Here is a 14,553-nt window from a genome sequence, read left to right as displayed (position 1 = left end):
CAGGATTTTGATTCTGCTTGAAAGAAGCAAAGGGCGAAGTGCGTGGGAACGGTGGAAGGCGATGCTGATTGCTGCCGTTTTGCCTTTGTACAAAAATGACATTGTAGTAGTTTTGGAATTGAACGATGGTGCTACAACTTTAAACCTCAGGGCTTGAATAATAGCGGATAAATCACACGAGGACGAAACTAATCGTAAAAAAACCATGGCTGTATTCAAGGAAGATTACGTATGTCTTTTCCAGATGGTGACCTTTCGTACTGGCCCCGTCTGCTCTCCTCTTACTGTCTGCCCGACGTTATTTTTCCGATCTCGCACCCCGCACGTGCAGATCACTTCGTGGTCCCAGTAACGGGTAGCCGCGCCTGGCTTCACATTTGTGCACTATGACCGGCGCGTAAGTCCCTGAGACACTGCACCCGTAGGCGGTTCCAGTTCACCGGACCTAGATCATACCTTATGTACCTCGTTTGAAGCAATTCCAGCGAACTGCAATATGTCCGCTGCACCTCAGGCGCCCGTATCTCTGCGTGTTCTCCACAACAACGCTATTTGGCTTTGACCAACGTTGAGCAGCAGATATGGCTTACTCCAATAAGGAAAGCGCGGATATGATTTTGGCTATAGGTGTGTCAAGTGGACGTACAAGGCGTGCAGTTGAGCTATTTCAACGCTGGCATCCAAGAAATTGTCCGAGCTCGATGACAATTGTGCTTGCATATGAAACGCTAAGACAAATTAGGACTTTTACGAAGAAACAACATAAATCTTCAATCCTTGGCAAGGACGCGGAGACAGAAATCCTGTGAAAGTTTTTCTTCAGACCCACATGCAAGTGTTTGTAGTGCGGGTGCTGAAGCTGCAGTGTCAAATTCTTCAGTGTGGAGAGTACTTGAGAAAAGTCAGCTTCATCCACACCACGTGCAGCTGCACTGAATGTTGGAGCCCCGTGATTTCCAAAATCGAAAGCACTTTGAAACTGGAATATAATCAAGACGGAAGAGGACCCAGGCTTTTCCAGCAAAATACTATGGACCGATGACGCAACCTTCTCACGCAATGCCCATGTGGACATCCACAAGGCTCACTATTGGAGCGACGAAAACCCTCACTGGGTTTTCAAGACACATTACCAATATCAGTGGTCGGTTAATGTGTAGTGTGGAGTTTACGGTGGCACAATCATTGGCCCCCTGTTTTTTGATAACATGCTTACAAGCGAAACATACGCCAAAGACATCCTTGATGGGATGCTTGAGGATTTTCTTTGCTAAGTTCCATTGGCTAGGATCAAAAATATTTTGTATCAGCATCATGGCGCTCCCGCGCACGGCAGCAGCGAAGCTTGCAAATGGCTGCATGAAGTATTCCCGCAGCAGCGGATGGGACCGCATGGGCTCATTTCTCGGCCGGCACGGAGCCCAGATTTAACTCCCCTCGATTTCTTTCTCTGGGCAACTACAACATCACAGAACCTAAAAAAAAAAGTCTGCAACTCCATCCCTGATACCACGATCAAGAACGCCTCGGAAAATGTGCCTATGAGATGCCAAATATGCAATGCAGCAAATGATGACCTCTTCTAAAACGCATTATATTCACACGCCGCATTTTGGATTGAAGGTTGCTGCAATATTATTCCGGCCCTAACGCCGCCTCCCCACCTAGCCCCGTTGCACTCCATCGGCAGGCTACCAGCTCTTGCCCATTTCAAGAATATAAAAACAAAGCTATGTTCTTCTCTTTCGTCTCCTTAGACGCTTTATCGCATAGGCACCGCTCGACCAGCAGCACGTATTTGCGCTGTCATGCGATAAAAGCAGCACGCCCACATATCTACACCAGACATAACGCCCTGTCACGGGCCAGTCTCGCTGCAGCCGACCTTTTCATCCATCCCGCTGTTGAAAGCAGCACAATTACAGTGCGCCATCGCCCCCTCACTATGTATTTATATATATATATATATCGCGGGCTTTCTTTGAAACGCGGAAGAAATGACCACGTGAGATATACCATGTTGGAAACAGCTTATTTAGAGGTTTCTCAAGCTGCCTATTCCCTATCACACTTGGCGTCTGAAGCCTATGCTTTAAGAAGTTGATTATTTAAACCTAAATTATCCGCTAGTTAGGGGAAAAATAAAGAACAGCCTGAATATCTCTAGACCAGTGCCACCATTATGCATTCGGTTGAACTCGCGTCCGGACGGTGGACATTCTGACACGGTGGACGTTGCAACAATGCGCGAATTAGGTGGCACGACGCAACACGCGATGCAGCTGCTGCTGCTGCACGGCAGCAACGGCGCTCGGACCCGTGTGTATGCACCACGATGCCGTACCACACGACACTCATGCCAGCAGCAGAAGCCAGAGCGCTGCAATGGTTCCGGCAGAGCCGATATAGGGCAGAGCGTGACGGTGCGTACACTCGGCTTCGTCGCTGTTGCAACCAAATGCACTGCGAGCGCCTCTCGAGGCCTTCTAACCATACAGGCACGCCACGCGCATGCGCCATAGATACCGGGACAGCACGGCGGCGGCGCGAACAATGACATTGACTGTTCAACGGGAAAGCTACTTATTGCATGTCATCGCGCCATATTCAAATCTCCAGCTCACGCGTTAGTGTTGCTCAGAATAATTGGTCACGACGTGTGCTCTTGTCCTACAGTTCGGATCGCCATTATCTTGGCAGATTGGCGAATGAAACAAAATGTTCGGTGTCCACGCTAGTGCATCACATGCCAAAACGCTGAACATTTGAATTACCTGATAACTGGGTGACCACTGGATCGGACTTGTGTATTAAGCGCGGAGCCTGTGTTGAATCATACGCCCTTCTACCTAACCGCTCAGTACTTTTAGTGCGCTTAAGCTGCTTACTTAGAGGAAAGGCGCGTAAAATGTTCTCGACCGCGAACTCGGCTGTCTAACCACGCACTTGGTCAGAGAACTAGCTCTGGTCGACAGCGGGCCCGCGAATATGCCTCTGTGGACCAGAAAAACGCGACGCAAAATGAGGCACAAGCGTCCAGTCACCCCATGCAGCTTGCACGCAGGAAGGGGGCCTCACGAACTTGTGGGGAAGTAACAGAAACACAACCTTTCTGCTTGAAACGAGTTTTAGTCTCTCAACGACACAGGCAACGGTACACAGCTAGGGTCGTAAAACACGGGGCTCGAAGCGGAGGGAGACGCCTGCTATCAGCTAATGGCGTTGAATCAGAGGTGTCCGCCGCTTGCGGCCTCCATGTCTTGGATGCACCTCGATTTCTAAGAAAAACTGGGCCCGCCGGTGACGGCTCCGTGTTAGTTGCTTACAGCTGTTATACGGTACATTGTTCGGAGTGTCTGTCTCTGTCTCTTTTTCTTTTCTTTTTTTTACGCCAGACTGTTTTTAACGGATGTGCCAACGCGGCTATGACCGCAGCGGACAGTGATTGTCGGACGTTGACGAACTTCGCGATCGAATGCTTGAAGGGCCATATCAGTTCATCCACTGATGTTGAAGTCCTACGTTCCAACATCGCGAATGGAGACGACACTTGTCGCTAGGTGCAGATTACGGCTTCAAGGCGAAATTCGTTGGTTGTAGATTTCGTACAACAGCAAGGTGCCCACTAAAATTCTAATAAAGTTGTTTTTTGTCGAACACTAATATTTCCGTAAAGGTGGCACGTTTTCGCATATGGAATATATTAAAGCTGCCAGAATGAATGAGAAGATCGTAGCGTGCTGCTTCAAGTACCCACGTGAGCGATTGGGAGCGCAAGAACAGGAAAGCAAACTAGCGACATAAGCAGAGGAGTTTCCGCCCTTGCCTCCTACGCCGCTTGCTCTTACCGGGCCATCGTCGTGTTCTTCTTGCGTGGCCGCTTCTGCCTGCTGGTTCTCGCCTATGCCAGCAGCAGCCGTGCCGCGATGGTTGGTGGCACGTGAAGCAGCCACTTCCGGAACTCAGCCTATGGACGGCATAAAGGTGAGCAGAAGCATTGCCCCGGAGAGCAAGTGGCCGATGTTAAGGCCCGTCATGCCCAGGCTTTGCAGCACCGCGAAGGTGCTGCCTGGCATGATGGGGCCGGCGCCGCTCTGCCACCATGCTGCCCAGCTGCCATTCCGGATGCCTTGTTGATCGAAACCGATGGCCCGAATGCACCGCATGAACACAAAGCCGAGGAGCCCCGACAGCACTGCAGATATGGCATGGCGTGAGCAGTATTCTCAAACTGAAGCTGTATGAAAACAGCAATTACGAGGGGCTACTCATAATATATTCAATGAATCTCGTGTGCTTGATGACCCTTCTAGAAACCTCGCGAGGTATGTTTTTGCAGATAGATGGTTTATTTGGAGACAAAACGGGGAATAAAAGGCTCTCACGATATTTTCTAGATCGACAGATCTCGTTTTCAGTCGAACATTATGAACCATTATAGTGTTGCCGATATTTATTGCACTATGTCGCTGAAGAGACAAAAATGTCACTTATATTGTAGCGATAACAGTCAAATGCATTTTAGGAACATAGATATTTTAATCTAAAATAACATAACGTGAAGCGAATAGTCTACCTAGACGTGTCATGTTGGACAAATTTTCGTGCATCTGAAAGAAAATAGTGAATTACTAGCGGCATGTAGAAGCCTTTAGCTATATTTACTATAGGGTGGGCGAATACTCAAAGTGTGGAATACGAATAGTTGGTGTGTAATATTTTATTCGCATTCGAGAATTATCTATTCGGTAGTTTGTAATATCAAAACTAACAAACTATTTCGCAACAACCGACTGTTAGCCTGGCGCCTCCTCCCCAGCTGCTCAATAAACCAGCGTAATATATAATTACCAAAAGTAAAACAGAGACAAAGATTTCAAAGCAATGCAGAAACAAAATCGCTTACGCAAGCTTTATTTTCGGTTCTGCAGTGAAAGTGTGTCGCTGGTTAGCACTCCTTGAATTAGACCTTGTACATAAATACCCACGAATTAGGCATGGATGTGGGAACTACCATCGTCGCCTTAGCACAATTGGTTGCGAATCCCGCGCGTAATGCGGAAGTTGTGGGTTCGGATAACACCGTCAGCAAGCTGTTTCTTCCGCCACTTGTGTTGAGCTCCTAATATTTGCACTTAATCAAAAACAGATAATTTACCCTATGCTTTACATTTCTTCATTATCTGTTGTCTTCATACGGTTCAGACTAACAAATGTGGGTGAGCATTCTTTTCAGAAACAGTGTCCTTAAAAAATCGGGCCCCTCGTCTCCCTTTCCCTTCGTCTAATACACGACAATCAGCTATTTTTCCGTCTGGTATTCCAGCATTATTGCTGCTTTCAAATAGGCGGCGAAAAACGTAATTCTGTCTATGTAATATACAATTTCCGTTATGAATAGACATGAAATGTTTTCACGGAGGCGAGATGTAAGCGAACCGATATATCTACAGAATACAGAAAAAGCTGCGCTAAGAATAGGTGGCAGATCCAGCCCACGCGCAAGCGTCCTCATAGTCGTCTTCATCGTTCTGCCGAACCACCCGTTCACCAGCATATCGATCGCTCCGCAACAGTATTATCGATGCAACTGCTACATTCATGACGTTGTCAGGAAATGTCTTTCGCGCAAATAGGTTAGCTTGCTCCGGGATTTTTCAAATCTGGGCTATAGTAATCCACTTACGGCTGTCAGGGACTGTCATGCGCGCATACCTCTAAGATGAACATTTTATCAGTGCTTTGCAACCAAGGTGCAACCGTTGTGGGAAGCGTGGGGTGCATTTGCGGCTTTTTCGTCATAATTAAGACAGCATTGCTACGGCACGCAAGTGGTTGCGTTTTGTTCCCTGTAGTGCGGGGAACGCAGCAACAAGTGTCACACGAGAGGTTGCGTGAACGGAGATAGGAAGATGCTGATAACTATAGTGGAATCCGTACCAGACTGCAAATAGTTGCCATGACAAAGGAAGAAGGCCTGTCTAAGGACAACTCATTTCAGCAGGGATCACTTCTCCCTTACATAGAGACACATAGGCACATTACGGAAAACTCAACTAAATAAAGATAATGATCCGAAAGCTCCCTTACTCTACTACAATTCGTCGTGCATATGGTTGTGAGTCTGTATTTCTACAGTTTCTACCAACACTTTAGAAGAAGCTTTAGCTCGGGCCCAACTAAAATTTTCCTGTAGTAAAATGCACGCATTACGGCGAAACTCCTTCGCGATAGCCGCTGGGATGACCAGAATAGAAGTCGTTGAATATTAGAGAGACTGTTTGATCCTAGCAACTCTAACAATGTGACTTCTGGTTAAGGACCGCAGACCTTTTACAAAAATGCGAAAATTTTCGCAAATTTGCAGAATACCAGTGAAGCGCGAACTTTTTAAATCCTTACCATTAGATCAAAACCAGACATCAGTTTTGTAAACGCATCTGTTAGAGCCCCTATATTTATGTCCGTTTACGTAAGTTATTTTATTGTTAGCAAGGATTTCGCAAATGTGTTTATCACGGGAAAGTGGCATATTCGATACTTCAATTTTGTCGCCGTCAATTTTGGTAACAGAGGTACTTTACAGAATTGGATATCGATTTTTATTTCTGAAGTACAGGCTGACAAGTCAATTGGTTCCTGTGTATAGTTATTCAGGTTTTGCAAGATGCAATATTATTGCAATAAACATACGACTACAATTTAAATCAGCTGCCAGAGGTTACTATTTCCTAATTTTTTTTTAATGCAACAGACTTAATCAGAATCAGGGATGCAGTAGCTGTGAAAATCGAATTCTCCTCTACTATGTATACATTTGGGAGTTCGCGACCTACAGCTTCATCTTGAACGCGTGTCTGGGTCTTTTCATATACATCGTTCTGAAAGTGTAACATTACTTGCCACTTTTCTCGGGCTTCGCGTCTCATTCGTTGCTGTCTCGTCCCGAATGAGTTGTGCATCGAACCCAAAATTGTGATCGATAATGTAGAGCCAGTGAACGCACCTTTATTTTTCAGCCCTATAAAGCTGTAATAATGACACCAAAATTGTGTACACACTCTCTGATTTGATGCTTATCCAACGCTCACACTCCTGTAAATCTAGTACCCATAATATTGAAGGGATTTTCTGATTTTATTAGGTGTGTTAGTTGTATTAGTTGTTTAGTTGTTAGTTCTAATCACTGTATTTATTAGTTATTACTAAATTTATTTTGGAGCAACATCGTAAGTGCCGCCGAATCCTTCGACATTCACAATAACAAGCAAAATGTTCAACATTGATGCACTGTGACTGAACACCGCACACTTTTGGACAATAGGATAACAAATCGCGACGTAAGGCCTTCTCCTACGATCGCTACTCGTGGCTATCTCTGACAGACAGAGATGACCTAATGGAAAAGCGCGCGATATGCAACAGCTTCTTTTGACTTTCTTGTATATCCTATATTTGGAATATACCACTATCTGGGCTACTTGAGACGTGCTTCTGGAAATCTGGTCATTCTTCAACAGTCTGCAGGAAAGGATATGTTCTGCTATATATAGCAAAAACGATTTGGAATTCCTGAATTTTTTTTACATTTCTATCTCTGAACACATTGCTCGCCATAATTATTCTCCCAACAAGCACCATGCATCACCTTCACCCTTCGTGGTGGCATAGTGGCTTAGACGTTGCGTTCCTGAGCCACACCACGTGGATCAAACCCCGGCAGCAGCGGTTGCATTTTGTTGGAGGCGAAATGCAAAAGCGCCAGTCGTTTGGGTGCACGTTAAGGAGCCCCACGGTGGTCAAAATCGACCCATGCTACCGATCCACGGCGTGCCTCGTAATCGTGTTGTGGTTTAGCACGTAGAGCCTCAGAGTTGAACTGACATCGCCTTAATCCTGATGAGGGACACCGCTGCGTCATACACAACACTGTTTGTTCGTGTGATTCGGTGTTTCGATCTCGGCGTAGCTTTGCGAGTGGTTTAGCGCACGAACATTGCTATTGCATGAAATTATTGCTGTGACATTTCTAAAAGATAAACGTAAAGATTACATGACCTCACGCATGTTGCACTGTATACAATTACCACAATTGAATGGTTCGCAATTAATTATGTGACCCTGAAATGTTCGCTTCATGAAACCTTCATTTCAGATCGATTTTCAGGTGTGCACATATCTGTACATATTTGAATATGGATATCTACTCCTTTGCTGTCGATTGTGAAGATTTTTTTAAACATGTGATACCCTGCCGCCAAGACCGGTACCCTTGAAACACCATATCCTCGCTTGTTCACAGCTATGCGTACAACATTGCTATCATTAGGCTTAACTGGTCCAGTCTTTTTTTGCACTCACAATGCAGAACTACACAAAGGAACGCATATTCCAAAATGTATCTTACCCAAAGACAGTAATATTGACCCCACCAGGCTCCCTCCACCCCTGTAAGAAAGAGAAAAGTTGTGTCATGAAAGAAAAGCGAAATATTTTTCTCCTTTTCAAGGTCTTGTGGCCTACACGTACTTATTAGGTGACACTAAATAATATGTCTGGCGCCGACTGCCACTCCGCCAAGATCACTGCGTGACCCTCACCGCCCGCAAAGACGCAAACGGGGCTTTAAAAGCTCTTCTTAGAAACTAAAATTATTTTATTTTAGACATTCCTCTTTTAATAATTCTCAAAGAACTATCAGTAATTTGAATAATGGCTCTGCCTTTGATGAAAATTTATAGATAGCTGAACTTCCATACAGCCGGTAATATTGCCACGGCCCGACACCATTTTTGAGAAAGAGGCCAATCGGTTCCAGGATTGACGGCGACAATTCCTGAGCTGACGCGACATGTCGCTTTTTATTCAGCTATTGGTATTTGTCTGTCTACTTTATGTATGCTTCGGTTGTCCGTATCTTCCCACGCAACATCTTGGCGGAAGTAGCATTCTTTGTGCTTGTCCCGACGAAGATACTTTGCGGATCCTACCTGAGAATTTTGATGGTGGTACTGTTGTCATCGCCGTTGACTTACTTGATGGTAACGTCCATCTTCAGGGGTGGGGGCCGGTGGGTCCTGCGCAGACCCATCAACGTAAACATCAGGTGGATGTTGTCATGTTCGCAAAAGCAATGTTTAAAATAAAGGTGCCACATCAAGACATACTCCACTTCAAGATATACGAAGATTAACTCATTAGTTGGGAAACTGAATCAAAAGCTACATAACTGTTCAGTGACCGTAGCGGCTACCCGCACGCTGCGTACACATGCATTACGCGGTCGTGTGCGGATGTAATTCGAGCCACACAGAAATAAGACATCCTCTATGACGTCCACGTGCACGTCACTCAGACAATGTTGCCGATATGCTGCAAGGTATTTGTGGTGGTGTATTCAACCTGCTTGTCCAGCATGTATCAACGGTTGACGCAGTTATCGAAGAACTGGACCGCTTGGCCCTGGCAAAAAGCCGACGTATCCTTCAAAAAATTGTCTATCTACGTAGTAAACCCCTTTTTGTGGCAACATTCCCCGTCTTTACACCAGCTGCATCTTGCAGCAGTATACGCGACAACATAATGGTTTTATGACACAAGTGCTGCCACGAGAGGTGTCCACCCGAGCGTGATGCTTTCAGGAAGACAAAGTAGCTTTCATTGAAGCATCCGGTTTAAGGCACTCTATACTCTTAAACAAACGTACACCCTTTGATGGGGAGCGAGGTATATTTGCCATGCAACAGTAGTCATCATATGTCTTGCTTGCATTTCTTTTATTGAAAACGTTGCGCTCGGTAATTTCCTCTCGAGAATGCTCTGTCATGCTGATAACGCGCATTCCGTTCATGACATAAGTACCGGTTTCGCAGCGTTAAAGAAAGGAAACGCGGACAAGACAGATGACGATTATTGTTGTGTGGAAAATATACACACGTAATGGCGTAACTTGTTTAAAGATGTATACTTAAGTATATGGTACGTGGAACCGGATGCTTTATATATTAACCTTTTAAGTTTTCCACTGGTGATGTCGATTGCACCGTGCCCGTGTTCTGGGGAAGCTGAATTTGTCTTCCGCATTCTCCTATCATATGACAATATTTTTCAGGCTGGTGGCTTTCCCTTGAGCTAAAGTGCGGCTCCATACAAACGCATGAATTCCGATGCTGCCTGTTCTATTTACCGTAAACCGTATGATATCCACTGATTAATAGTAAATTTAATGGATTAGTTCACAAATTCACGCACTGTAGAAATATTGTGCGTGATATAAAAATAAATGAAGCAAATAGCAGCAGCTTCGACCTTTCTCCAAGAGTTCGCAATTGCGCGCGGAGTTGCCCGGGCGGGCTCACTTACTGAATTTTGCTGCAAACTGAAGGGAGTACTCTTGTTCCCAGCGTGCTTGAATTTCGAGTCCAGCAATTATAACTGTTTTCATTGCATATAATACAGTATTTGAGCACTGAAAAAGATATCTGAGCTGAGCAGCTACATTCGACTCTCGAACCGGGTGTACTCGGAATGGCTGCTGCGTTTGACAAGAAGAGACAAGTAACCAAAACTTTTTAGCAATATATAACGTGTTTCTTTCATGACTGTGTACGAGGTGAGCAGCGCCTAATGGGCCCCAGCGGCAGCTTTCAAAAGTTTGCTTATAGGCCGTGTGACACGGAGCTAACTCCTTTGAGGTGAAACTCCCTTGCGGTCCTTTAAGGGAAGGAAGTTTGAAGGAGATCCGAGTTGCCCGTGTGACACGGGTATAAGCCAACCCGGAGTCTCACAACCACTATGCCTCTCATAACCTTGTCATATTAAAACAAGTCAATAAGCATGGTTGAATCGAAGCACTCTTAGCTATGCACAAAAAATGTAGAGAAAGACAGGTTATCATACCTTTATCCGTGTTCATGAATATACCGCTTCCATATACAGTGACTGTACTGAGAGAGACTCCCGTATGAGAACTGCACATTTCTGCGCGCACTTAACAGACGTTGAACTATCATCCACTATCAGAACGGAAAATTCTCGGACGGTGTTTCTAAAGGAACTCCGAGCAGAAGGATGAAATTCCGCTGATCACTGATCAAGCTCCTGGGACAAACGCGGTTTGCTTTGTACTCGTCTCCTTTCCTTCTATCCCCTGTTCTCCACTTACAGAGCAGTCGACATGCAACGGCGTAGCCAGAAATATCTTTAGGAGTGGAGAGGTGAAGGGGGGAGGGATACGAGTGGAGCGCTACGCACTGGTGTGACGCAGAGGCTCCGCAGGGAGGGGCCATGGTGATGCCCTGCTTGCATGGCTGCTCGTGGCTGCTGGCTGCCAGTTGTTGTGTCGCGGCAGCAGCCGTGCCTGGATGTTTGGCAGCACCCGAGCAGCCATCCCAAGGTGTCAGCCCATGGCTGACACCACTGCCGACAAGGCTAAGAGGGTCAGCAGGAAGTCTCTTCGGTTAGGGCCCACGGTACCAAGCGACTGGAGCCTCGCGAACAAGCTGCCTGGTGGCACGTGTCCATTCGGATAAGTGGACTGCCACCAGGCAGCGAAGCTGTTCGCGGCGACCCCAGTCTCTTGGAAACCCATGAACGAGAGGACCCAAAAGAATCCTCCATACACCACTGCCGTTATCACTGCAGGTAATGAGAGAAAAGGCATGGTGTGAACAAGGTCACCATTCTCAAATTGAAGCTGTATGAAGACAACAATTACGAGGGACCACTCATAGATTCAATCAATTTCGTGTGCTTGATGAGACTTCGAGAAACCTCGCAAGGTATGGTTTTGGAGATAGATGGTTGAATTGGAGACAAAACTGCGAATAAAAGGCTCTTACGATATTTTCTACATCGACAGATCTCGTTTTCAGTTGGACATTATGAACCATTATAGTGTTGCCAATATTTATTGCACTGTGGCGCTGAAGAGAGACAAAAATGTCACTTATATTGTAGCGATATCAGTGAAGCGCATTTTAGGAACATAGATATTTTAATCTAATATAATATAACGTGAAGCAAATAGTCTACCTAGACGTGTCATGTTGGTCTAATTTTTGTGCGTCTGAAAGAAAATACCGTATTTTCCGGTGTATAAGACGCACCCTTGTATAAGACGCACTCGCCATATATGAAGGCTCTTATTGAAAAAGTTGGTATATAAGACGCACCCGTGTATAAGACGCACCCAAATTTACCCACTTAGGCTAGTCAGGGTTAATTAAACACGCTTGATCGACCATCGCGAAATGAACCATGGGTGGACTCATCTGATCGCATAAAAGCTCCGTATAGCTAAATAAAGTTATCCTACCTACCTATCTGTGAGAAGTTCTTGGTTTATGGGGTTTAACGTCCCAAAGCGACTCAGGCTATGAGAGACGCCGTAGTGAAAAGCCCCGGAAATTTCGACCACCTGAGGTTCTTTAACGGGCACTGACATCGCACAATACACGGGCCTCAAGAATTTCTCCTTCAAAGAAATTCTAGCCGCCGCGGCCGGGATTGAACCCGCGTCGTTTGGGTCAGCAGTCGAGCACCATAACCACTGAGCCACCGCGGCGGCCTGTGAGAAGTTCTTAAGCAACGCTAAGTGATCGCAAAAGGCAACAGTCACGCCATACCCGCCCACGTTTTAGCAAAAAAGAAAGAAAAATACGACGAAAGAACTCTCCCATATGTCCATAACAACATTTTATTTTTACTTAAAACCATCGAAGTCTTCATCTTCGGATGCGCTCTCAAAAAGCTCGCCCATTTCTGGAGGCAACGCGGCTGAAGCATTCTCTTCATACTCCGAACCGCTGGTCTGATTGTCGTCGTGCTCGGTTGGCGATGAAGCTAGCAGGCCAGCCTTCCGGAACCCTGCAGTTATGGTTGCCACTCTAACAGCACTCCAGGCCTCATGGACCCACTTCGCAACTTCGCTGTAAGAAGCGCGCCTCATGCGTCCAGTTGCGGTGTAGCTGTGCTCGCCTTCCGTCATCCACGCCTCCCAAATACGTCGCAAAATAGCTTTAAAGCTGCGGTTGACGGAAATATCCAAAGGCTGTAGAACCTTCGTCAAACCACCGGGTATTATTGTAGGGGTACAGTTCTTCGCCTTGATTTGCCTCAGTGTCAAGTCAGTAATGTGCGCCCGCATGCTATCCATAACCAGAAGGCCTTTCCTGGAGTGAAAAAATCCATCCGGGCGCTTCGAAAAGCACTTTTCGAGCCAAACTCCCATCATTTGCTCATCCATCCAGCCTTTCTGGTTAGTTGTGACAATAACACCAGGCGGAAAGCTTTCTTTTGGCATCGTTTTCCTTTTAAAAATTATCATCGGCGGCAGCTTTGTTCCGTCAGCACAGCACGCAAGTACGACAGTGAAGTGAGACTTTTCGTGCCCAGTTGTTCGTACTGTGACAGTCTTATCACCTTCCTGAGCGACACTTTTTGACATAGGGATGTCAAATGTTAGAGGCACTTCGTCCATGTTTACGATGTGGCTGTCGATGATGTTATTCTTTTCGACTTCCTTCTTCACAAATTCATGGAACTTCTCCACTTTCTCTCCGAAATCGTCTGGTAGTTGTTGAGACATTGTCGTTCGCGCTCTTATTGACAAGGCATTACGCTGCATAAATCTATAGCACCATGACGGCCCACCAACAAAATCAGCGGCACCAATTTCACTCGCCAAAGTGCGTGCTTTCAAGCGCAACTGCACGGTTGACAGAGCCCTACCTTGAGCCCCTTGTTCAAGAGCCCACTTGAGGAGCCGGTCTTCAAGTTCAGGCCACCGCGCCTTCTTCCCGCGGTCAGCCTTCTTTCCGCTCTTCATCGCCTGCAGTTTGGCGGACGACTGTCGCCACGTGCGAATCATCTTCTCGGTGACGTCGAAATGGCGGCCCGCAGCCCGATTTCCGTTTTCGGTAGCATACTCGACCGCAGATAATTTGAACTTTGCGGTGTAGCTCTTGCGCAACTTCGGTGGCATACTGTAGTAAGACCGAGCACGACAGGTGTAGGTAGTGGAAAACACACGCCGAATTCACCAACACAGACGTAATACGTACACGGTTGCGAAGTTGCAAAGAATGACTAAAAAAGAACGCCGGCTTGGCTTGTCTTGACAATGTCGAGAAGCGCGACTGTCGCCATCTTTGGGAATTTCACATTACTTTTGCTTGCGCCTCCGAAACGACCGCGTGTTTGCGATTCTGGAAGTCGTAATCCCCGCCGTTTCATGATAAAGTTCACCTAAAAAAAGTTGCGCACGGCGGTCCCCGTATTGAAGTATTAACCGTGCTACTACCGCATCATTGGTAGTGATATTTTTTCGGTGAAAAAAGCTTGAGCATGAACCTGAGTAATTTCTGAACCCGCAAAAAAAAACGAAAAATTCGCATATAAGACGCACCCTTGTATAGGACGCACCAGCAAGATTTTTGGAAAAAAACCGCGTCTAATACACTGGAAAATATGGTAGTTAATTACTAGCAGGTTGTAGAAACCTTTAGCTATATTTACTATAGGGTGGGCGAATAATGAAAGTGTGGAATATGA

The 14,553-nt window shown here is 46.1% G+C and overlaps 1 protein-coding gene across 9 annotated transcripts in view; it reads right to left on the bottom strand.

The window, feature by feature from the left end:
* The window catches only part of LOC135910628 (uncharacterized), a 38,538-nt gene that overhangs the window by 5,907 nt on the left and 18,078 nt on the right, over nucleotides 1-14,553 (bottom strand). For 6 of the 9 annotated variants that reach the window (XM_070534420.1, XM_070534423.1, XM_065442636.2 and 3 more), the window contains 4 exons: nucleotides 11,254-11,637; nucleotides 8,991-9,077; nucleotides 8,408-8,448; nucleotides 3,849-4,195 (listed from right to left, as the gene is read on the bottom strand). In XM_070534420.1, coding sequence (XP_070390521.1) covers nucleotides 11,399-11,637 — 239 coding nt within the window. In that variant the 3' untranslated portion in view covers nucleotides 3,849-4,195; nucleotides 8,408-8,448; nucleotides 8,991-9,077; nucleotides 11,254-11,398. The remainder of the gene's footprint in view (nucleotides 1-3,848; nucleotides 4,196-8,407; nucleotides 8,449-8,990; nucleotides 9,078-11,253; nucleotides 11,638-14,553) is intronic. The other 3 variants (XM_065442637.2, XM_065442638.2, XM_070534418.1) reach the window with 1 other exon arrangement.

This window comes from Dermacentor albipictus, chromosome 2 (assembly GCF_038994185.2).
Source record: "Dermacentor albipictus isolate Rhodes 1998 colony chromosome 2, USDA_Dalb.pri_finalv2, whole genome shotgun sequence".
NCBI lineage: Eukaryota > Metazoa > Arthropoda > Arachnida > Ixodida > Ixodidae > Dermacentor > Dermacentor albipictus.
Note: the sequence above shows the minus strand (reverse complement) of the source record. Positions and strands in the feature narration are given on the sequence as shown.